The sequence below is a fragment of the Labrus mixtus genome, chromosome 14 (assembly GCF_963584025.1).
Source record: "Labrus mixtus chromosome 14, fLabMix1.1, whole genome shotgun sequence".
NCBI classification, from domain to species: Eukaryota; Metazoa; Chordata; class Actinopteri; order Labriformes; family Labridae; genus Labrus; species Labrus mixtus.
The window spans coordinates 7,589,255-7,613,926 of record NC_083625.1 but is presented as its reverse complement, the minus strand read 5'-3'; the positions used below and the strand labels follow the sequence as shown (position 1 = coordinate 7,613,926).

The window sequence follows — 24,672 nt, the reverse complement described above, 5'->3', positions numbered from 1 at the left end:
GGCAGGGATTTTTTTTAAATGTTGAGACTTTGTAAAGGGGAGGGGAAGTGAAGCGAGGGGAGGAGAACAGCTGACTTCTGTTTCTCTCCTGGTTTAGGAATTACTGACCTCTTTTATTCATTTATTTTCATGTGCCCAAAGTGGGAGCTGACGGGAAAGCTGCTCTCTGCCTTCCTGAATGCTCCCAATGTATACAATTTCCTGTGCAAAGAGCCCGGGCTGGAAAACAAAAACAGACGGGTTCTGAAGGAAGAGGGAAGTGGGAGGTGTCTAAAGTGAGGGCCTGAAGGGCACAGATGGGAAATGGGGGGGGGGGGGGGATGGACGACACACATGGTTCTTGTTACTGCCGTGCAGTAGGCTGTTTTAGGCTGGACTACAACTTCATTATAAAGAAATAATTTGCATTCAAAGTTTTGTCATTGTTAGAGAAGTTTTCATAATTTGCCTCAAGTTACATTACTACTTTATGTCTTGACTAAATGTAATTAATTTGTAACCCTGCATTCTCACCATTTAAAATAATATCAAATCAACTTAAAACCACAAAAAACAAAGACAATCTAGTCTAGTCAATGAAGTGAACAAACAGAATGTTAAACTAGTTTTACATTTTAAATTTAGTGTCTGAAAAAAAAAGACACAACAGTGTCTGACTTAAAAGGACCTGAACTAACCTAAACTAGGTAGATATGAAGACCAAAACATTTTGTCACCACGAGAAAAGCAGGAGCTGAATGATTTTGGTGTTTCCGATCTCATACCTCCGATGCATCATAAAAGTGTTAAACAAGTTTCCAAGTACTATAAGACCTAAAGGTGTGGAATGTGATGTGGAAAACCACTAAAATCTAACAAGTCTAACAAATAACAACTAAGTTATATGGGCGCAGCAGCTCAGTCTATATAGGGACTTGGATCGGGAACTGAAGGGTTGCTGGTGGGCCAGAGTATGGAAATTGGTCTAGTAGCTGAAGAGATGCCAGCTCGCGTTCCGAGCACTGCTGAGGGCCCCTTGAGCAAGGCAACTAGCATGGTGGCAATTTCATGTGCACTTTATAATTTGCTGAGGACATAATGACGTAACAATGATCAATGAAAACTAAAATCGTCAACCCACTGAGAACTGGCAAAATCACACCGAAAATCACCGTAAAAACAAATTAAAATCACAGGCCGATCCAACCTGCATGAATTTTATCACAGCATTCTTCATGAGTCATAGTAGTTTGCATGGCCCCAACAAGCCTGTATGCACTCCTAACAACGTCTGGACATGCTTCTCATTGGATGGTTTCCTGGGGGATCTCCTCTCAGACCTCGATCAGGGCATCAGTACTTGGCAGCGTTGGATGCACCAATACATAAAGTCCCGTAGGTGTTCAATTGGACTTAGGTCAAGGGAAAGAGAGGGCCAGTCAATTGCACCAATGCCTTCGTCATCCAGGAACTGCCTACACACTCTGGCCCGATGTCCTGCACCAGGAGAAACCAAAGGCCCACTGCACCACCTTAAGGTCTGACTGTCGCGCTGAGGATTTCAGCCCAGTACCTAACGGCAGTCAGGGTACCTTTGCCTATGACATGGAGGTCTGTGCAACCCTCCAAGGATATGCCTCTCCAGACCATCACTGACCCAAGGCCGAATCCGGTCATGCTGGATGATGTTACAGGCAGCATCATTTTTAACCACTTCGTCTCCAGACTCTTTCACGCCTGTCACATGTGTTGAGTGGGAACTTGCTATCATCTGTGAATGAGATCCCCCCCCCCCCCCCCCCCCCCTGCTGTGACCACATGTATGGATATGCCATCCTGGGGGAGCTGGACTCCCTATGCAACCTGACTGAGCTGCAGGTACCACCTCATGCTACTAGTAGTGACAAGGAAACTAGCAGAACATACAACTAGAGAAGAATCAGTCAGGAAGGATAAGGAGGCAGGAGGCAGGACATGACGTAAAAAGGACAATAGGATAACAGCAGAGGAAGCAGCAGAGGCCGATGCTATGACAACAGTTTTAAATCAATGTTACACGTATGTATTCACAGTACCGATGAACGAGTAGTGGAGAACATACAAGCAGGAAAGAATATTAAGCAGCTTCACTTTGTACACGTTGATAGCAAAGGTCACATGATCCCAAATCAACTCTTTTCTTAGCTTGCGATTCATTTCTTGAATAATTTGTGGTGCGATCAGTTTACCCTGACTTCATGCTTCAGCTGACCCTGAAAAGGGGATTTTCAGGAGTTTTGTGCATAATGTGAAAAGAACAAAGTACTCACTTCTGCAATCTTTGCAGAGTTTTCAGTCTACCTGACCTGCACGACTTTGACCAGTGGAGAAAAAGTAGAGGAAACTTACTACTGTATGTAAAGTCACCGCTGGGCTGTGGGACTGCTCTCAAATAATAAAAAAAATATATATATATTATTTTGTTGCATTTTGCATTTTGATGATGAAAAAGCCAAGTTTATATCAAATATTTTTCAGGAAGTTCAAACTTGTAAAACTGGGGGGAAAAAAGGGTTAGTATATTTACAAGCAGTAACAATATGGTAAACACCGTAGGGCATCATCACTATTATTTAACGTATCTCAATGGGCTGGTTTGTTGAGTAGATCAGAGTGTTCTGACTGGCAGAGTTCATATTTTGGTGTCCAGTGTTTTGTGAATGTCACATGCGAGCTACATGACCAGGCCAGGCCTCCACAAGACAAAGCTTTCTTTCTGCACCATAGGAAGAGGAGATGACATCATTCTGTCCAATACAAAGCCTAACGCATCCCGCTGCACTTGTTTAAAAAAAAAAAAAAAAAAAAAAAAGGAGTCCACACTGAGAAGTCATTTCATTGTTTTGGAATGATACTTTTTGAGCATGGCCTTTTTCCCCTTGCGTGATGCAATGTCTTGGTAGATATGAAACATAATTTGGCTTCTGCTAAATGCCAGAGGGCGGAAATGATGCAATCAGGGAAACAGAAAAGATGTTCTTTTTATACACAATGTTTTTGATTTGGTCAGGGCTTTCAATATTAACAGTAATATGCTCTGTGTCCTAAATGCTCAAACAGAAACTGGGAAATGGGCTTTTGGGTATTCTGCACCCTCAGCCTTGAATCTGTTGCAGAATGACTTAAAACTCAAGGAGCTGGTGTCCTTGTGAATGTTTTTCAATCTAAAATTAAAAACCTGGACGCAGGATGTCGATGCTTTTAGCTTGACTACAGACTCTCAGATTTGACTCATGTGGTTCTCTGTTAAAGCAAATTTTAGTGTTTTTGTAAATTGTACTTTGTTTCTCTCTTTGTGTCTCTGTCTGTAACTTTGTGTTTTTGCTGCTGCCTGTCTTGGCCAGGTCTCCCTTGGGGAAAAAAAAGGTTCTTAATCTCAATGGGACTAACCTGGTTAAATAAAGGTTAAATAAAATAAATAAAAATATGCAAGACATTTCTCAGAATTAGTATTTTTCAGACTGTCATTGCAGATGCACAAAGATTGTGTCATAACTTCAGATTCCACGATGCTAAAAATATGTCAACAAATCACTTTTGTGTTAATCTGTTAAAGAATCAAAAGCCTAAATTTGACATTTATTTGGTTAGGCTTCGTGACACCACACAACACTATGACTACAAATGAATAAAACAGAACCATTATGTGTTAAAAACATGGTGAAAATCAAACTGTCACAGAAATGATTACACATACCTCCAGTGGAGTATTTGGTGAATCATAACTACCAAATAGAGCTGGGTGTAAGTTTATGCTCTGTAACGCGTTCATTCTTTTTCCTTTATTCAATTTAGCCACTACCTCTCTTCCACTCTCTCCGTCTCCCTGCTCAGGTAATCAGCTGATGATGGGTGTTTACTCTTTAAGTAATTAACCAACCAGATTCTTCCGCAACCTCTCTCTACCAATCATCCTGCTGCTGTCAAAATTTTAGTCTGTTCTCTCTGACAGATTGAAAAGACAGTCTGTCGTTTCAGTGCGCTCTCTGTGACTTTCTTACAGAACAAAAACATACTGAAAACAGTGATTGAGATTGATTATGAAGTAATGGCCTACTTCATTTTGGTCAGCAGAACAAGTCTATCTCTTTTATTTACAGTACAACCAATTAGCATTTTATGCAGTTACCTGGCTAAAGAACGCAGCATTTAGAGACTAAACTGTGACATAATGTACAGAGATTAATTTCTTCAGGCCCTCTTATGATTACACCACCACTGAAACAACTTTACATGCTGCAACTGTGCATTTACATCCAGGTCCTGGTGAATAGTAAACAGTATTAATTGGCCATTTATCAAAAATGCATTTGTCTTCTTGAGGTCAAATGTGTATAATTTGCTGACATGAATGGTTTATACTTCTTTTTTACATTTTAATTAAGCTAAATCTATTCAGAGTTCTTTGATGTGTTAAAGCTTCTTTTTTTTTTTGTGTAGCAATAACAGCAATCTTGTGGTAATTCCAGGACATGCGACCTCACTCAAAATGTATCTCAAAAGTAGTACTTTTGCTCTTAAGGACCCCCCTGTGGTGAATTTAATGCACTGCAATCTAAGACTAAGCCTGGTGTAGACCGCCTACCATCATCATACACTGACTGTGCTGTAAAAACATTTCTAGTTTAAGACATTGGTTGCTTTTTATTGGGCTAAGCCAAACAAAGAAAGTGGATAGCGCTAAACAGGAGAAAAAATGGCTGCCTTTACTATCATACATTATTGGCTATTCATTTTGCCCTCATGATTGATGTTAAAAAAAAAAAACTTTTATATTCAGATAAATATCTAATAAAAATTTGGTAGCCAAAAAAAAAAAAAAAAAGATTCCCAAGAAAAATGGAGACAATTCATAAGAAAAAATACTATTTATTATACATGTTTCTAAAGAGAATCATACTCAAACAGGTGAAATCAATAGTTCCCCTCTATGTCATGAACCTGCAATCTCTCATCAACACCAACACATATGACAAATCATCCCAAACCAACACACAACTTTTCAATTTCAATTATTCTCAATGGGTAAACATGGCATCAGTTTGGGTACAGAGGCTGTGGTCCTGGTTGCAGCGGCCGGGGGTTCGAATCCCCACCTTGGCCTTTTGCTGCATGTCATTCATCCCCCCCCCACTCTCTCCTCCCAACATTTCCTGTCTCTCTTCAGCTGTCGAATCCAACAAACGCATAAAAAGGCCCCCAAAACACACAACTTAAAAACATGGCATCACTTTGAATTCCATACAATGATTCACATAAAGTACAAGTTCAAATAAAAAAAAATGTCAGTTAATTGTTTGATGCTACAACATTAGTTGTCTCAGCTATGATCATTTAAAAAGAAATCCTTAACAGAAGATTTATTATCATATTTAACCTTTAATTAACATGTAAAAGATTTCAACCCACAGTAGAAAAAAACCAACACTAAAACATTCAGTCAGGAGTTGAGGTGCGACCATGAAATGGAAGGAAGCTCAGGCCACCCACAACTTACAAAACCGATTTAATTATTAACTCCAGATCTCCCTTATGGCAAAAGTAAGCTGCAGATTTCCTAATTCGTTTAGTTTCAGTGCCAAAATAGAGTGAGTGAATTGTCAGGATGCTCTAACAGGCATTACTTAATGAAGAGTGAAAGTAGTATGATTTGATTGTTAAATACATAAAGGAAACATATGTTGTAGTTGTAACACACATAGCAGCTACACAATCGTCAGACTATAAATAAGTTTTAAAGAAACTTTGATAAGAATGAAGCAGATGTTTGTTTCTGGGATGCATGCAAAGATTTCTACTCGGAATATCTGAACAAATATGATAATAGCAAAAACTTCAAAATAGTTTGGTCTCAAAGACTACTAAAAAATATGACAGTAATAAATAAGAATCCCTTTTTTTTTTTTTTTTTTTAAATCAAGCTTGTAAGGCCTAAAAACATGCAGATTTTAACTTATCATTATGGCTCACAAAACTACTAAGATTGTTTATCTGAAGTTTTGTTAAAAAGAAGACTTGGCCCAAAGCAGCACAAGCGTTTCTGCTCAGAGAAGTCAGTGGTTTAAAGTGCAAAAACGAAATCTTAAGCAGAAAAACGATCTCATCTTTCTCGTAAGCTTTTCTCCCAACAGACATGTTGATATATTGTAACAGGGAATCTAGAGGTGCAACTTTTAGGGCTGCCTTTCATGTTTGTGAGACAGTACAGTTTAAGGTCTCCATGAAACACTGACCCTTGATTACACTTGGTTTTTAAATGCACTAAATACAAGAGACGGCCGAGATGCACGAGATCAAATCAGTCACTTGCAGAGGTCGATCTGAGACGTGTTGGACGAATGTGTCTGGAAGCATATCCAACAACTAACCTCAAAATAAACTATCCATACAAGACACAAGAAAGCTGATATGAAGTATTTCATTTTTAGTATGCCAACTCTTGAAAAACTACGGATATCAGTCTGAACAGTTGGAGGAAAAAAAAAGGGCTTTATCAGTTCATTAAATTATGTTTTATGAACTAGCCTGTGTGAAAAAAGAAAACTCAATGACTGTGGCCGGAAGTGACTAGGAAGTCTTAAAAAAATGTGTTGAAGCTGCCCGATCGACACAATATGACTGACTGTGTTACAGCTGTCCTCTTGTGTTAACCCCGAGTTTAAACAGGATCGATACTGAACCAATGTCTACTGTGAAAAGTCTTTCAGTTGAACTATATCAAGCGATTATAATAATATATAATATTAATATATTATAAACTCACATCACTTGGTGTGATTTGGCCCTCCATGTATTGTAATTACCTTTTGGTCATTCTTAATTTCTACTAAAATAAAACTGTCCCTTCACTCTGCATCTAAAGTTGTTCATAATAAACTTTGGGTTCACTCAATTTATGAAACAGAGTAAGAAGATACAAAGGTTAGCCCTCGAATATCTAGCATTAATGAGGTTTAATAAAAGATTTAAATAATACATCAGCCATTCAATTGAGTTCAACTAAATGTTTGTGTTTTTGCTTTTGTTTCGTCAGATGATGGACAAAAGCAACTCACCTGAACGCAGCTTCCTTTGAAATATTCATGGCTTCACATTTGTTTGGAGTTTATCTTATTGCATAAACATTATTTTTGTTGTGATCTTACCCTTCAACTAGCCCGACTACAACAACTGTTTAAAATATCAAGCAGATGATTGTTTAGTTATAGGTTTTGTCACTAATCTTTTGAAGGGATAACATGACTAGAAACCAACAAGCTAATAGTTAACTAAGGTTGTGTTTGTTTTGTCTGTCACACAGTTGACGCTGCTCTGATGAGTTCTCATTGGGACTGAAATTGATCAATCATCATGTCCCTGTGACGATCATTAAACACACCTTAACATCTTTTAAAAGCTCTGCACACATACAAACACGTTTTTAGATAGTGTCTGATACATTTTTACTTATAATAATAATAATAATAATAATATTAAAGGTCCTTATTCGGTAGTAGCAACAAATACAGGAGTGTGAAGACGTTAACTATCCATCGATAAAATGTTCTCATTCTGTACCTCCCCGGATGTCCTGAAGTCGTATTAGGCAAAAGAAGTCACAACACCAATGTCTGTAGTTAATGCAAACACAGAATGAAGCACACAAAATACACATTTCAGTAAGAATCAGTGTGAAAAAAGGCATATGCTAAAATAAAGCGGAGTATGACAGCTAGTTTTTTTTTTTTTTTTCAGTCAAGTTTAAAAATAAATATTAATAGGGCGACTTCTTCATTTGAGCCAACCATTCATTACTTTCAAAATGATTTGTACTTGTAAATAAAGGCAACATGATATGCAGAAACAAAAGTGCAAAGACATAGTGGCAATTGAGTTTAATCTTAACAAACTGATTTTTTTTTTTTTTTTTTTAAATGTGCATTTTGTGTGCTTAACATGGTGACTTAAACACATGTAGTCGCTTTCCCCAAACATACTCTAAAAAATATATAAAAAATATTTTTTGGTCACAGCTTCGGGCTTCGTGTTTTTGAAATCTCAACTCTGTGGCTTACCAATGTCCACAGTTACATTCACATAAAGAGGCAGCCTCTCTACTGACAGAGTCTCATAGGAGCAGCTGTTGAGTCCGTCCTTTCTCCATACCTGTGGCGTTCGTCCCAACAACCTCATCCTGAAAAGCAAAAAAAAGAAAAAAGACAACTGAAGAGATTTGCATCACACATAAGGATGGACAATTTGAATAGACTAATAATCAGCCGAAATATCCATCATCATCTTACTCAACACTAACTGACCTGTCTTTGTTAATTTGATTGCCACTGTCCCGCTTGTGAAACACCATGGTGTACCGAGCGACATCAGCAGACGGACGTATGATCTTCATTTTCTGCAGCTCAACCCTGAACGAGACAGCAGACACGCAGCCAATAAACAAGGAGACATATACCACACTGCTTAAGATGCAATAAAGGGAAACATATCAGGCAATGAATACTGTTTTCACTCCTGTTGTCACACCTGATGCGCAGGTCATCATCTTCTCCACCCCAACCCCAGTAGGCGTTGGAGAATCCGTTCACTTGAAGAAACTGGTCTTTGGTCATAGCTGTGACTCCTCCAAAGTAGCCTTTGTAACGCAGCCTGAGAACACAAGAATTAAGATAATACATATATTTATTATTATTATTAATAATAATAATAATAATAATAATAATAATAATAATACAAATAATAATAAGCTTTATTTATATAGCACTGGGTTACAAAGTGCTTTACAAAAAATGAAATAGAGAAATGTGAGGAGGACAATACAGGAGTTCCACAGATTATAAAAATTAGAAGGAAACAAATCAATTTTAAACCAGCAAGAAATCACAGAAGAAAGAGGAAAAGTCAATATAAAAACACCAAAAAGATTAAAGGAATGAAAGAAGCAGATTAAAACCATAAAAGGATAAAAGATCAAGGAGAAGATACTGCACTGGATTCTACCATAATTAGGAATAAAGGCATTATCTAAGGAATAGAAAGAAAAAAAAGATATACAGTATATACAAATAACATATCGGGACTCTTAGAATATATTATCAGACCTGAAAACACCACAGTCCGTCAGCTCTGCAATGTTTATCCACAATGGTGATGTAAAGCTGATGACATACTCGTACTTACTTGTATCCAGTTGCATTCCGCCCAACCACCAAGTGTTTTGGCTGCTTGTCACAGACGTATAAATTGTGATCATTTTCAGGAACCAGGTCCACATCGTGGAAGATGAAGCACTCCCAACTGTAGTCCTTCAGTGCCTCCAAATATCCAACATTCAGTAACTTGGCACGGTTAAAAGTTGCATCACCAGCCTTTTAAAAAAAAAAAAACGAGAACACAATAGTTGCTTTACCCACTGATTCATAAAATATCTGTAATAAGTAGGAGGGTCAGAGGTCACAGGATCAACGACAGAACAGCTGCATCTATGAGACATGACGCAGTGCAATGTGTGTAGGCCGGTAATTTAATTACTTTCATTTTTTTGCAGAGGCTTCAAATCCAAGCTGTTATAGAGAATCATAAACACGTTGATTTGTAGAAGTTGAATGTGTGCTTTTAGACTGATTTCTAAAAGTATGAAGTACGAAGCCAGATGACCACACGAGTGCCAAAACACAACATTATAAAAACATTGCATATTATTGAAACTAGTCTATGTTAGATTATGTTGCTGAACACGTCCTGCCTCTCTGTCTCTTCAGTTACACAGTTTAATCGAGTGGAAAACAAACACATGCCAAGGACAATATTTACCTATCATGTGATATGACTTTTATTTACAGATTAAAACAGTCCTTCTTCTCTAAATATTTGAATTGTATCTGGTTATGGATTATTTACCTTTCACATCAAGACATGTTTTGCCTCACTAGTATCTGCGCTTTCAGATCTTATTTCAGTGTTTTGTGCATCATTGAACATTACTTATTTTCAAAGGCGATTTCTTTTCTGATGTCTCCAGTGGCATCACACTGATATCAAACTGTTTGACGATATTTTTGTTATTTAATTAAAAGTATTGGACATGCCTTTTTTATGTAACCTAAAAATAAGTAAGGTCTTTAACCTGCTTTTTGTAAAACGTCTCTAGATAACATTTATTAAGAGTTGGCACTCTATAAATAATGATTAATTGATTGATACTGTTTGGTTTTGTCTGACTTTTTTCCTGCCACAAAGTGAAACATTAATTTATATAAGGCAGATCATACCTCACCTATCTTCCTCCTTTTGGTTGTTAGGCAATACCTAATACCTTCAAGAGGTTCTATTTTTCATGGAGAAAGCTTTTCATGTGCAGTTGCATCACATTTGGATGTATATTACAAATTTTCTATTTGATTAACCGGACATCTTTTTCAGAGAATCAGATGGTCTCCATGATGTCAATATTCATCAAAGTGGTTACTGTGGATATTACAACTTCTTCAACTTAATTGTCTACGCATGCAACTGCATGTGTTAAAGTTCAAAATATATTTAAAACATAAAAATAAAGTTGTAAAACATGAGACATTAAACTGTGCCGTACCTGCTGGATGACGTAGATGGCGTAGTGTAGCTGCTGCCTCTGCAGAAAGGGGTGCAGGTGATGCAGGAGGTAGAGGAGGTGTTTCTCTCTGCTGCGATGAGGGATGAGGATGGCTACGCTCTGCCTCGCCGTGCAGTCTGCTGGCTCGCACTCCCCCTCAGTCACTCTTTTGTTCTCGCCCTCCACATCGGTCAGTTTCAGAGAGGACTCAAAGGACAGCTTCACAGCTCCTTCTGCAGAAGTTACCAATTCAACAAATACAGTAAGCTGAGTCTTAGCTACAAGTCATCAATCTGTTGTCGTTTGTGATTTCTAACACTGCAGGAAAATTAAAACACACTCCAACAAGGACTTGATGAAAACATTTTCCAAATCTGACAAATCAAACTATTTGATTTGGAACTTTGTTGAAGAGTGGCACGACAGAAATCATGACGCAACAAAAAGAGCAATTAATCTTTTAACTAGCACTAACACTACATATATATGTTAGTGATAGTTATCTAGCCCATCTTGTTTTTTACCTACGCTGTAAGCAGTGTAAGGTGTATTATTAACATAAACAAATCATTAGCAAGGTGGCCCATAAACAAATGAAATATCTGCGAATACTTACGTAGCAACGGCGACTCCTCTGGGCATCTGACTTTGGGTGTTGGAGTATTTAAGTTCTGAGGAGTGGCTGTCAAAGAGTTAAGTTTGTCCCTCAGGCTGTCCCCTTGGACAGAAGGTTGTTTTGTGGCAGAGGGGTCATGTACAGATTTTAATGTTTCCCCTGTAAAATTTGCAATCCATGCCAGCACTGAGAGCGAGACAAAGAGCAGTACAAAGTACTTTCCCCTCCGTAAAATCTTATACACAGGCGAGCAGAAGCCCATGGCTGTGTGACTGCACTGGCTCGAAATGGAAAAAAGTTGGATCTGTAGATGCTGTGAGTTAATTCTTACGATATGTCCTTTTTGTATGACATTTCAGCAAAAATACTGACAGCCACAGTTTCACTTTCCGGTCATCCCATGGCGAGGAAACATTCTTCTGAAACACTCAGTGAATAAGACACTGTTTAATTTGAAAACTTATTGGTGAAAATCCATTGCTGACTCTCAAAATCCAGTTTCAGGAGGTGAGGCGAAAATCTTGAGCTTGTCCAACAGCTGTTATTGATTTTGAGAGAGAGAAAAAAAAGATGTTACTGCAGATAATATAAGTCCTACTGCCACGTCTCCTCCTGTGAAACTAACACCCCCCCCCCCCCCCCCCCCCCCCCCCAACATAAAAAAACACAGAAGAGATGTTATCATAGAAAACAACCTGGGACACTAGTTAAGTTTCTTTATTTCAAGTTTCTCATTTTTCTTTTCTTTACTTAATGATTATGTTACACTCTTTTCACAAAGCTTCCTGAAATGTAATCTCACACCCAGTAACTATACACCTGTCTTTTTCAGTGCACCTTCACAAAGTGTTGTGTTTGAATACATAAGTGTTTTACATCAGGTTTCTTTACTGACACTATAGATGTAATAAATAACTAATGATGACTTTCATTCGTGTCCACATGTCAACAATTTCATCTACTGATCAATTAATAATTGGACTAAAAATGCTTGTTAGTCAAAATAAAAATATCCAGCACAAATACCTAGTATACAGTGATATATACCAGAAAATGTGTTTTAAACCAGAGAACTGTGAATATTTTCCTTAGTCTTTCAAATAATAAAACTTAAATGTAATTAATATAGTATATTTTGCGATTGTGTTATAATGTTAGCTAAATTAATAATGAATAAATAAATAAATGTAATTAATATACTCTATTTTGCGATTGTGTTAGAATGTTAGCTAAATTAATAATAAATAAATAAATAAATGTAATTAATATACTCTATTTAGCGATTGTGTTTTAATGTTAGTTAAATTATTAATAAATTAATTAATAATTATTATTTTTTTAAATGTTCTACTTATTGTCAAAACGTGGCTTTTTTAGAAATATATTAAAGCAAACATATAATAGAGTAAAGCTTTAACTTTTTTTAATAACTTACATTTTTTTAAAACCTCTCCGTAGCTCCGATGTGACAAGCTAAAGTTAGCTCCAAGCAACACCACATTATCTGCTGTTATTAATGCGAAGAAGAGGAGAGACATTATTATATTTCTACATGCTGCCAGCTGTGTTTTTTTCCAGAAAGTTCTGTAAATGTGTTTGACTCGAAATTGGTCCTTAAACAGAGAAACGAACACGGATGAAGAGTCCTAGCGGTTAGCAGTGAGCTAGCTGAAGAATGTGTATGTACCACTCTGGAGATACTTTTATGTGCCGTGAAAACTATTTGTTAGCTTTAGTAGTGGCTTAATGAAAAGTCCAGACGAGGTACAACCCCGATACAGTGAAAGGAAATGCTGTCAAAGACGGTGTAATTGCAGTATTGGCTGGCGCATCTTACCTTTAAAACAAGCCTCTGCTGTCCCAGGTTATCAACAAACAGAATCAGTCTGTCAAGTTAACATGATTATACAGCGCGTCTGCCGGATGTACTTCAAAATAAAAGCCTTAGTAATAATAAAAAAAAGGATAAATACGCAGGATATATGGAAACTATTTTCAGCATAATCTAACCTGTTTATTTATTTATTTATTTATTTATTTATTTATTTATTTATTTATTTATTTATATTTACTTACTGACTGTAACAAGTAGGCTACGTAATGTAAAACAAAAACAAAAAAATATTGTTTCTTTCTACAAGCTGTCATCGTGATAATGTAGTAAACAGTCATACTTTAAGTGTCAGAAACATGTGCACTCATGTTTATTTCAGCATCCTTTCCACTCCTCCTCACCACTGCAATATTGCATTATGTAAACTTGTTTAGTTTATCATTCAAGGTTTAGTGCTTGTACATAGAGCAGAGTTAACCAGATATAAATTCCCTGAAGGCCTATGTGTACACGTAACTGACCAATAAAGCTGATGCGGATTTTGATTCTGATAGTATTTGTTTTGAAATTGTGTAATTTTCTTAGTTGATTTATTTGTCTCTGAAGGGGTGAGGTCCCTTGCATAAGCCTGTTGGCTTCTTGACCTCTCCTGACACACCTTTTGTGTTTTTGTTAATCCTATTTTGATGTATTCTTATATGTGTGCTAATAAATAAATAAATAATAGTGAGGAAAAGATTTCGAAAAATGTTCCTCGTATTCAGCAGATACTTACACATGTCTGTGTGCCAATTTTTTTTTAATGATACTTAAACCCTGTAATTCGCACAATGCAGCATCCTTAGTGCTTACATTTTGAAGGAAGGATCAAGGAAGGAACCATTGTTTCCTTGAGGGTTAGCATCTCTGGCTTGATCAAAATCCAAGCACTGCCTTTGAATCCTTTTCACAATAAAGGCTGTGGTATATTTTGTGTAAAAGTTCCAGTTATCTTTCATTCACAAGAACTATTCTCTTTTGTTTTGTTTCATGGGTGAATGGGTTGTATGAATTTCAAACTGAGTTCTTGAAAAGTGTGTAAAACAGTGTGTTCACTTGTGTCTTTTAGTTCATGTTTGTCTATTGAATATCTGCAGGAGTCACTAAGAGCCCTTGATAGATCTATCATCTAAAACAATGATGAACATTCCCTTTGCTTCCTGGTAATTTAGTCCAATATCTGTCTCATCCCACTCCAGCAGATGAGACATGGACAACATGCTGGTCTCTCTGCTGGGCTACACACCGACTTTGAGGATAAAGGTCTTTTCCTCTTGCTAACACAGTTGGTGGTTGTCCAGCTGCTCCTCAGTCTGCTGCAGGTCAGCCATGATCCTGAACGTCTCAGCATGTTATCCTCTTGAGAGCGTTATGGGAGGTCCTGCACTCCCAAACCTTTTAACTTCTTCTTTTTTTTAAGTTTCCTTTAACTGACAAGAGCTTCCTCTTTGGAAATGTCCCAGTAAAATAATCTATTAAATAGTAAAACAGTAATAGCAGAAATCAAGATAGTGTAAGTTATTTTACCCTATCGTATGTAACATTGAGTTAATTTGTTTGTAAGTCTCTTGCCTTGCCTCTTTTGAATACTCTAATTATTTATTTTTTCTGCTGGTTTGGCTGTGGGAGTAAGGCTTAAGATGTCAATTTATCATTCTACATTTAATTTCGAATGGTGAATGTTTTTGTTTTCTCAACTGTTTCATCATTTATTGATTGTAAAAAAAAGGAGTTCAATCATCCAACACATACATTCTTTGAATTAAACGTTAGAACACTATATTATCAGGAAAATGTACTTACCATAAGCAGGGTTGTCTCTTCTTACTGTTATCATATCATACCATATTTTATCTTTCTATTATGGCTTCGGCTTGTAGTTTTTTGTACACAGAAATAGGTGCCTCTTCGTTATTTCAAAGTTAACACTCAGACACAGTGGATTTGAATAAACAGTGGTTTATGGTGCTCCTCCCTCCTCACCACACCTCCTCCACCCTGAGAGGACATGACTGAGTTGTGTAGCTCCATTGCGAGAATGACGTTAACATGTGAGATTGGCCTTCACTGTTTGCAGATGTCAGAGCCTTGTGATAAGCAAGCTGAAAGCATAGAAAGAGCAGGTTTTATTACTATTCTGATCTGTAGTTCTAAGAGAATTCAGGTTATTTCTCCCGTCATGTTGATGTTTACCTTTTAATAAAATACGATTGTGCCTCAAGGTAGTTCAAGTAACTTAACAAGCTCCAACGTGAAAAATAGAGAATACTTTTAGTTCCCTCCATTTTCACACAAAGATCTCAAATCTAACAATGCAATGAGATAGTAACTTAACTGGAAAGGAAAGGAAACTGTAATGGTTATACTTCTCTTACACCAACATCTATCATTTATCAATGTCTAAATCTTTTTCAAAGGCCACATCATCTTTTAGTTGGAACTTTTGCTCGAGTGTTTCAAACTTTACTTTTTAGACAACCCAAAAAAGTCAATTTGGATTTGGCACTGCCATTTTGAGCAGTTATACTTTCATTTACTTTTTTTTTTTTTTTTTGGTCTTGTGAATGACCTTAACACCACATAATCACTGAGTGTGGAACATTTTGTCGACATCCTGTAATTGTGTATTTACAGAGTGACTCATACATCCTCTGGTCTCGCTTGTCTGATCAAAGAGCCTGAGTTGTCCTCTTGTCAACTGTTTCCAACTTAACGGGTCAGGTCTTTGTGCTGAACCCTCTGTGTATATACAAAGTCAGTTTGTCATTGAATCAGTTAGATGGGTAGGCCAGCGGCAGGTAGGACTTTAGGTAGGTACATGCAGGTTTTATAATCTAATATCATAATGATGCAACCAAAGTTAAAAAAAACAACAACAACAACTTAAGTATCCAACATAATGTTTTAATGGTACAAAATCTTGTGTTATTATTAGCTGTGTGAGTGAACATCAGTGTTAAGCTGAAGATAATAAGAGTAACAGGATTCTGCTATGGTACAGTACATTTGTTGGACTGTCATTGTATTGCTTTTAGTGAACTGACATCGTTCTGAAAAAAAAATGTTTAAAAAAACGGAAGGAAAAAAGTTAAATGCTCTTTCAATAAAGTCCAAAATACACCCTTTTAATGGGATCGATGAAGCTGACACATCCACACACATGCTATCACATCAAAGAACTCCTTCTTGACTCTTCAAAGCTTAAGGACAGAGTCACCGTTCCACTGCCAAAGCTTACTCTGGGCTTGTGCTTTCCTGCGTCACAGTCGTTGCCGTTGGTCTTGAGGCTGATGGATGAGGACGGAGACGAGGTTGACGACCCGCCAATGCTGCTGGACTTCTTCCTGGCGGCCGAGTTGTGTTTTAGCGTAGCCTTTGCGGCCACTTTGAAAGCGTGGGCAGCAGTGCTGCATCGGACTTCCTCTATGGTGTTCCTGCAGGGTTTGAAGAGGATGATGTAGACCTTGTTGAAAAAGATGCATGCCAGCATTCCAAAGCTTGAAGCGAGGATAGCAATGACCTCCACAGCTGAAACAAATTTGCCATAAGTACTAAAGTATGCAGGGATAAAAGAGATCCAAACAATAAAAAATATAAGCATGCTGAAAGTGATGAATTTGGCCTCTGTGAAGTTTTCTGGAAGTTTGCGGGACTTGAAAGCAAAAAAGAAACACACAGCCGCCAGGAGGCACGTGTAGCCGATAAGAAACCCAAGAGCCATCACAGAGCCCTCATTGCAGGTGATGAAAATGATCTCATCGATGTCATGATTCTTGTAACTCGAAGGAGGGGCGTTGTAAAGCCAGACCACACATATCATGACTTGGACAAACGTGCACAGAAACACCAACAGGAACTGCAGGTTTAACCCCCACCACTTACGTTGAAGGCTAGTGGGGATCTTTGCTTCAAATACCAAAAGAACTCTGTTCGTTTTCACAAGGATGCAGGAGATACAGAGGACAAAACTGATCCCGAAGGCAGGTTGACGTAAGCGGCACGTCCAGTCCTGTGGTTCTCCGATGAATACGAGAGAGCTGGAGAAGCAGCAGACGAGAGAGAACAGGAGCACGTAGGACAGTTCCCGGTTTGTGGCCTTCACAATCGGGGTGTTGCGAAACTTGACAAAGACGCCCATCACAAAGGCTGTCAGGACAACCCCCACTACTGCACATATGGTCAAAGCGATCCCAAACGGTTCTGTCCATGAGAGGAACTCGATTTCCTTCAAAAAGCAGAACGTGTGATTCCCGTTGGACCACGAGTTATTTGGACACTTGTTGCAAACGCTGGCATCTGGATGAAAAACAAACAAAACACATGTAATAGAACAGCGCAATGAAATGAATCAACAAGACCGGGAATGTATGTGCATCTTGATACCTCTATGATTACTGTACTCTCCATCTGAGCACTCAGTGCATTCAAAGCAGCATGTGGGCATACTGTCTATGATCCCCTTTCTTGTACCAGGTTCACAATCCTCACTGCAGTTAGAGAATGGCACCTGTGGTATATGAACAGACAGAAAAGATAACATGGGTTCAAAAGTATTAAGGCCATACCTGTTCTTTTTTTTCTAGGCCTCCTATTTGGTTAATTGTAACCATGCTTTTCAACTTGTTTCCAGCTCTGGTAAAACAATTGTTTACTACCTGACCAGACAGACAAAGTAAGTGACCAAAAGCCACAGATGAGCTCTTAGTAGCTAAAAAAATCAAATCATTTTTCTTTGGGGGTAGGTTAAAAAAAAATAAAAAAAATCAGTTCAAAAAAAAAATTCAATGAAGGTGTGGTGATAAAAGAATGAGACAAGTATTTACAGTGGCTTCTGCTGCCCCCAAGTGGACAAAAAAATAATTAAATGCCACTTTTTGAAAAGAACAATAAGGCTGAGCTCATCTTGGCAATCATACTCTCTTGGGAGTGTTCTCCTGCAGTGACTATTATAATTAAAATAATGGTTTGAATACCACAAGTTGCCTTGGAACAGCTTTTTATCAACAAGTTCTCTTTGCTTACTCATGTGCCTTATCAGTATAAGTAGATCATGCCAGGATTATCTAACATTCACCTTCTTTCACATTCATGAAAACAGAAACATCAGTGAAACATAAAAGTTTGACTGACCTCAGAACTGTATCCATTCCACAGAATCTTTGTCTTGTCAATGAGCAGTTTGGCTCCTTTCTTAGTGTGCATGTTGTAATATCCCACTTCCTCAAACACCACAGAGCCATCCTCAGCAGACCTGTGCCAGTTCACGAGGGTGTAGTTAGCTGCCAGGTCTGCGTTCTCACCAAAGTGTATCTTTACACCCATGCTGTTGGTGTAGTTCAAATGTCTGAGCTGCTTAAGGACCTGTGGGAAACAACACAAATATTGGATTAAGTCATCAATGATCAGGTAATGAATTGCTTAATTTGTGGTAAACATTCAATAGTTTACCTGCCATGCTTCCATTTTCTTTATATCTGCACAAGATTTGTTGGCAAAAAGTCCATGTCCAGGTGTGCAGGTGAGAATGTCTTGCAGGGCCTGTGCGATAGAATAAACTGCAACATACACATTGTAGGAGATGCGAAGATGAGTGTGATCCATATATGGGGTCTCAACACTCGTTATGTCTTCCTCACCAGTACACAAAGGCCTGAAAGTTGTGCTTCCATTCTCACTTTCCTGCAGTCTCGGGCTGTCTTCTAGATAACAGTTGAAGGTTTCCTCCCAGAACTCTCTGACAAACTCATTATGGCTGTCTTTCTTTGGTTGGACTTGTTGCAAGAAATCTCTAAAGCCAGGTATGGGCCCTGCCTTAAGAGCAAAGCCAATGGTCCCAGCCACAACATCAAGATACTCAGGTCTAGCAATCAGAGAGGAGCTTGCCCAAGCTTCACTTGCCAACCAGATCCGATCTGTGATGTTTCTTTTTACCATCTCTTTAATCAAAGGCTCAATATCTGGACCACTCGCAAACACGACAATGACTTTAGCTGAGGAGTTTTCAATCCTGTCCGCCAGAGCCTGGATATCATGGTCCTCAAAGTACTGGGAAATGAGCTCATTGAGGTGAATGCAGATATCTCGCTCTTCTATCTCCTTCTCAAACTTTTCAATGCCTGGTCGCCCGTAGTCGTCGTCTGAGGCCACAGCGATGACCCAGTTCCACTCAAAGTACTCAATGATGTCTGCCATGGCTGTGGCCTGGAACTCGTCCGTGGGGATGGTTCTCATGAAGGACTTGTACTGATTCTTGTTGCTCAGTAAGCGACTAGAAGAGGCATAGCTGATCTGAAACAGAGATGATTTCAGATATTTCAATTCTCTCTTTAGTCAATATTAAAGGTTATATCATTTCATCATCATCAACATGTAGGTAATGTGAAATGTGTATTATTTGTTGTTTTCACTGGTATGGTCTTACTGGTTCACATGTTGACTGTTGTTTTCTTTTTTTAATTCAGTAGTACTCATGTTAGACAGCTGAGCTTAATGTGTGTAGCAATCGAGTCCAAGACAAATTTCCGTTCCAGGATATTGAAGTGTATTGTATCGTTTCATGGCACGGCTTGGCATGGTATCCAATCGTGTCTGGGAGGCATTTCATTCCCAGTTAGTATAAGGACTAAGGTGTTGTATTGATTTGATAAATGTCAATTACTCACCTGAGGAATGTAAAAAAGACCCAGCAGGTTTGCAACAGCTGTGGAGACGGCCGATCCAGCTGCTCCTACGACTGCAATGGTTGCTGGGATGTGATCTGTACAGTTACAAAATTCATCTAAATTCAGGGAATCAATCTTATTTTGGGCCACAAAACTAAGCGTAGCTTCCAGGGCTTTGGACACTGTGTTGCACGTGTCAAAGATCCTGTAGCCCAAAGTGATGTTTGGCAGGAGAGTGCTGCTGTTGTTTATCTCATCGATCGCAAAAATCATGGCCTGGAGCCAACGGAAACCACGGAAGTTGAACCTGTTAAAGCAGAATGAAGAGGCTTGGATTAAGATGAGTTGAGCTCACGAATTTATGAATCCCTACACGTAAACAGGCCTCAGGTTTACCTGACACACTGTGTTGATTCAGGCCGGGCTGCGAGGTCCTGGTCTTTGGATGCGACGCCAAAGTGTATGGGGAAAAGACCTCCGAGCAGAATGTCACCGGTCATCTGAGCTCTCTGGTGCGGCCCGTAGGTTGACATCACATAACTGGACCCCAGCAGTGTCAGATAATACAGAACTAGTCTCATCTTTCTTTTCTTTCCTGTGGTTGTACTTCAAGTTCAATAACTCCCAAGAGTTACACTATTCCAAATATTATCTCTTGCCATCAATCTGGCAACTGGGCTGTTTTGTGTCAGTCATGTTTGCAGTGATGAGAACGTCAAACTGTAGAAAAAAGGAACAAAACATGTCATGCATTTGTTTAATAGTTGGAATAATAATAGACTTTATTTGGCATGGATATCACAGATACATTGGACGAACCAGATGCATTGTTTAAGTGTTTTAGCAAGCATGCTAGTTCTCAACACCCTGTCCACAGGAAGGCTTTTGAAAGGAAAATAATTAAGATAGGGAGAAAAGTGATAAAACAGAGAAAAACAATAAGGAGGGAATAAATAGATAGACATAAACCGTAGAACAAAGGCAGCATGATCCAACAATAAACCAGTCAGAAGCTATTCATGTGACCACTGTTGTTTTGATTTTAGCCATTGTTTGAGTCCTCTGTTAAAAGCGTTACTGTTGCTCTCTAGTTTTAAGCCAGTGGGCAGAGAGCTCCCTTCGCAGAGAAAGCAGACTGGCCAAAAGATGTCTTGTACACCGCTGATGGAGGCTCGTGTGACTGCCCTACGAGAGCTCTGACGCCTAATGGCTAATTCAGATAACAGTGGTGACACATGATTATTTACACGTTTAAAAAACAGTTTAAGACTATGACTAAAATTCATAAAATTGTCAAAGGTGAAAAGGTTGTGTGTGTTTTTTTTAAATGCCACAGTGATGCCATCTCATCGGTTTCTGGTCCATTACTTTTATTGTCTGCTTATATAAAGAAACAATAGGTTTTAATGTAGTTGGAGAAATTTGGGACCATGATGTGATGCAATATGGATCACATGGGAAGTACTGTCGCATCAGATGTTTTTTTGATTGTGTTTTCTAAAAGGATTTACATGTCGAAAAGCACAACTACAACATATACACATCATTGTGCTGTAACATTGTGAGACACCATCAAACAAATCCCCATCACCAAGAACATTTTCCATATCAACAGCGAGGAAATGTGTGAGAATGGTGTTTCAGGCCGACATTACCTAAGACCATTATTACCTACTCAAGATGCATTACATGTGAGACCATATATTTCAGTTTGGATTTTTAAATGGGTTTACTTCTGCAGTTCTGTGTCTTAAAAGAGACAATAGTTCACATCCCCCCCCCCCCCCCCCCAGTCACATTTGGCTCAAACTGCCTGAAATCCAAACTCAAATAGATTGCATGATTTACATGAGCTGAGAGAGAAGTCACACTCTAATGACCCTCCTTCCTGCTAACGCTCGATCTCATGCTGTGGCCACTGAACCCAGTCACCATGGAGAGAAGGCTGCTGCATCTGGCTAATACTGCTGGAAAAATGCTGGAGCAGAGCTGTGATAATGAAGGAGCTAACGACTGTAGGAGCCACTGTTTGCCATCGTAACCGTAATAAAGAGAAGGTCTACACATGGACGCGTAACATAGAATTACATTTTATTTTTTCCTTCTTTTTTTGGGGGGGATTGAAGAATTCTTTTACGTTATTCTATGAAAGCTCAACAAAAGCTGGGTACAAGTGCCCAAATTAGCGTCCATTATTAATCCAATATAAGTCGCCCTGAACACCATTTGTATTCAAATAAAAAAATAAAAAGGCAAAGTTAGGATTCACACAATTCCTACCACTAACAACTTAAAACATTATTTAATATCAAAGCAAACCAACAAACTATTTAACTGTAATTATCTTCTTTTTTTTTTTTTTGCCTTAAATCAAAAAGTAATCAGACGAAGACAGAATCTAACAAATAGTTCCTCTGTACTTTTTATCTCATCAACTGGCTTAAAAGAAAGAAAAAAGATGTCCGGATCAAACTTACCTCCTGAACTCCCCCAACGCGATTCAAATACTCTTCAAACTGTTTCTGCGGTCTACACAGATGTTAAGGCCTTTTCCCAAAATATCCAGAGAGCTGAATGAATTCACTGAACAACATCAGCTTCTGAACCTCTTTCTGCAGATGAATCATTAACAGAGAGAGGGTTAGTCCATTTCCTTCAGCTAATGAAGTCCTCACACTTTGCTCCTCCTTAACTTAAGCCTAAAATGGCAGAAAGAAAGCTGGGACTTTAAATCATGGTGATCTGCTATTAACTCGGCATTAAAATGGAGTTACATTCTGTAATGATGAAGGGACAGGAGCTAAAATATGAGATAAAGGAGACGTTTAAGTAAGTTATCTTTGTTTAAAACGTGTATTTAAAGCTGTGCATCGGACTGTTTGTTTCTGTATTAACATTAAAATGATAAACCTGTAATCATGATTTATAAAGTTGTGCTAAAAACACACATCAAACAAGTCTCAGATTAAGTCCAAAGTCATTTCATCATCAAAAATACTCAGATTAAAAATGTCTCATAGTGCTTGCATTTACAGCAACAAGATAAAATATGATTCTGTTTCTTATATCACCTGTGTCTGCATGTTATCAACATACAGAGATCAGCTTTAATCTCTATAAATACACTCTGTAGTGCTGCACGACCCCAGGAGCCCCTGGAAGCAGTGGATTGCACCCTGATGTTCCTCAAACAGTTAGTTGTCATGTCGTGCTCTGATGAATGTTTAATCAATTTGTTGCTGAGCAGACCTCTTTAGTGACAACTATTTCACTTTACAATATGTTGACTTATCTGTGGCCCACCCCCGGTCTCGGTGGGCCACAGATAAGTCAACATATTGTAAAGTCTGTGTTCACATCAGGCACATGGGAGGGTTTTGTGTTTTAAACCTTAATGTGCGAAACATAATTTACTGAAGATTTTCTTATTTTTTTCAATCAACTTCTATTGGAGGGGTTTGATCATTTGTAGTACACTTAGAAACCCTGAAATCATTTCGAGCCTTTGACTGTACATAAAGATGAGTGATGCGTCTTCACTTCTTTTTGTTACACAGAAGTGAAGCCAAGCATCAGGCGCCGACATATTGCACTGATGACATCACTTGGAGCTAGGAGCGTTCATTAGACTCTTACGCGGTTTTGACAACCCGCCCCCTTCTGCTACACAAAACAAAATAAAAACTTACAAATATAACGGCAAAGATCCTCCCGATTGTCCACAGCAGAACAGATTCTTGTGTTAGTTTGAAGTTGGCAAGTGAGGTTATGAAAAGTTTGATCGTTACATTTCATCTCCTCGTTCTTCCTCTACTCTGCTGATCCTTTCCATCAGCGCCTCAGAAGCCTCATTTGTCAACAGAGCTGTCAATCACTTACCCCTAATTAAGCATCAAACTCGTTGAAACTAAACTCAGAAAAATGAACACGTGAGCATAAATCAGCGTGACAAGAACTATAATGACAGAAACCATATTAGAGAAAAACATATTTGACGTGTATTTTGATGATATAGTTTGACCTTTATACAGTGATTTAAAAACATCCTCTTCTTTGTTAACCCAGTATGCAGCACATTCCATCTTTAAACAATTGTTTTTGACATATTTCTATTTTTATATCCTTTATTTCAAAAAATGTACCTCCCTTCCTGTGTTTATTTTGAGCATTATGCATCAAAAACCAAAGGAAATTTTATGTATGAGAAAAACGATCTTGGCAGTAAACATAGGTCTGATTCTGAGTGAGATTATCGTCTGTGACAAAAAGTAAAAACAGCAGTCACTGGACGAGGTGAAAGACGAATCAGGACATACAGATTTCATGTGTTTTCATGATCTATGTTAAGGATAGCATCTTTGTAATATAGCACTAAGTAAGGTATTTTATCTGCTTTTTGTAAAGTGTCACGAGATAACACTTGTTATGAGTTGACGCTATACAAATAAAAATTGATTGATTGATTGATAGAAAGTCGAAGATTGTTAATATTTACTCACACCAGAAATCAACTCTATTTGTTAAAACTCTTTTTGAAAGCAATGTTCATTTTCTGCCAAGAATAGAGTTTTATAAGTTTGAAATCTTTCACCTCAGGAGTAACTTTGAGTTTAAATGAATTGAAATAAGATGTTTTTTTTTCTCGTATAAACAGACTGCTCAATCAAGCATCAAAAACTTTGATCCAATGGAAAGTCCTGGGGTGCAGATGGCCTAGCGGTTAGGTCCTGCCCCATTTAGGGAGGCTTTAATCCTCCAAGCGGACGGCCCGGGTTCAAGTCCGACCTGTGGCTCCTTTCCTGCCTGTCTTTACTCACTCTCTCATCCTGATTTCTTACTCTATCCACTGTCCTAACAAATAAAGGGAAAAAAGCCCAATAATACATCACTAAATATCAAGAAAAATCCTGCAGAGTTC

At 38.2% G+C, this 24,672-nt stretch overlaps 3 protein-coding genes across 5 annotated transcripts in view; 1 reads left to right on the top strand and 2 right to left on the bottom strand.

The window, feature by feature from the left end:
• Positions 1-24,672, top strand: part of si:dkey-251i10.1 (uncharacterized protein LOC100038774 homolog) — a 211,843-nt gene that overhangs the window by 92,412 nt on the left and 94,759 nt on the right. The window lies entirely within an intron of this gene.
• Positions 4,868-15,025, bottom strand: b4galt4 (UDP-Gal:betaGlcNAc beta 1,4- galactosyltransferase, polypeptide 4). 3 transcript variants are annotated; one of them, XM_061054773.1, is made up of 7 exons: positions 14,896-15,025; positions 11,220-11,757; positions 10,604-10,836; positions 9,193-9,380; positions 8,539-8,661; positions 8,316-8,420; positions 4,868-8,191 (listed from the first exon to the last, which is right to left on the bottom strand). In XM_061054773.1, exons 2-7 carry the CDS (start codon positions 11,479-11,481, stop codon positions 8,056-8,058), a joined length of 1,047 nt encoding a protein of 348 aa, XP_060910756.1. In that variant the 5' UTR covers positions 11,482-11,757; positions 14,896-15,025; the 3' UTR covers positions 4,868-8,055. The 3 variants fall into 3 exon arrangements, with proteins under 3 accessions (XP_060910756.1, XP_060910755.1, XP_060910754.1); XM_061054772.1 differs by lacking the exon at positions 14,896-15,025 and adding an exon at positions 13,057-13,167; XM_061054771.1 differs by lacking the exon at positions 14,896-15,025 and adding an exon at positions 12,655-13,039.
• On the bottom strand, positions 16,012-20,468 carry casr (calcium-sensing receptor). The gene is made up of 6 exons (XM_061054770.1): positions 20,151-20,468; positions 19,755-20,061; positions 18,541-19,380; positions 18,223-18,453; positions 17,476-17,599; positions 16,012-17,388 (listed from the first exon to the last, which is right to left on the bottom strand). Exons 1-6 carry the CDS (start codon positions 20,333-20,335, stop codon positions 16,259-16,261), a joined length of 2,817 nt encoding a protein of 938 aa, XP_060910753.1. The 5' UTR covers positions 20,336-20,468; the 3' UTR covers positions 16,012-16,258.

Excerpts from the sequence above, each read along its gene's own strand:
- casr (XM_061054770.1), bottom strand. The coding sequence starts at position 20,335 with ATGAGACTAGTTCTGTATTATCTGACACTGCTGGGGTCCAGTTATGTG. Across the intron at positions 17,600-18,222 it reads GGAATGGATACAGTTCTGAG|GTGCCATTCTCTAACTGCAG; the intron begins GTCAGTCAAACT and ends CATATACCACAG. Across the intron at positions 17,389-17,475 it reads AGAGTACAGTAATCATAGAG|ATGCCAGCGTTTGCAACAAG; the intron begins GTATCAAGATGC and ends TTTTTCATCCAG.
- b4galt4 (XM_061054773.1), bottom strand. The coding sequence starts at position 11,481 with ATGGGCTTCTGCTCGCCTGTGTATAAGATTTTACGGAGGGGAAAGTAC. Across the intron at positions 9,381-10,603 it reads CCATCTACGTCATCCAGCAG|GCTGGTGATGCAACTTTTAA; the intron begins GTACGGCACAGT and ends TTTTTTTAAAAG. Across the intron at positions 8,192-8,315 it reads AATCAAATTAACAAAGACAG|GATGAGGTTGTTGGGACGAA; the intron begins GTCAGTTAGTGT and ends TTTGCTTTTCAG.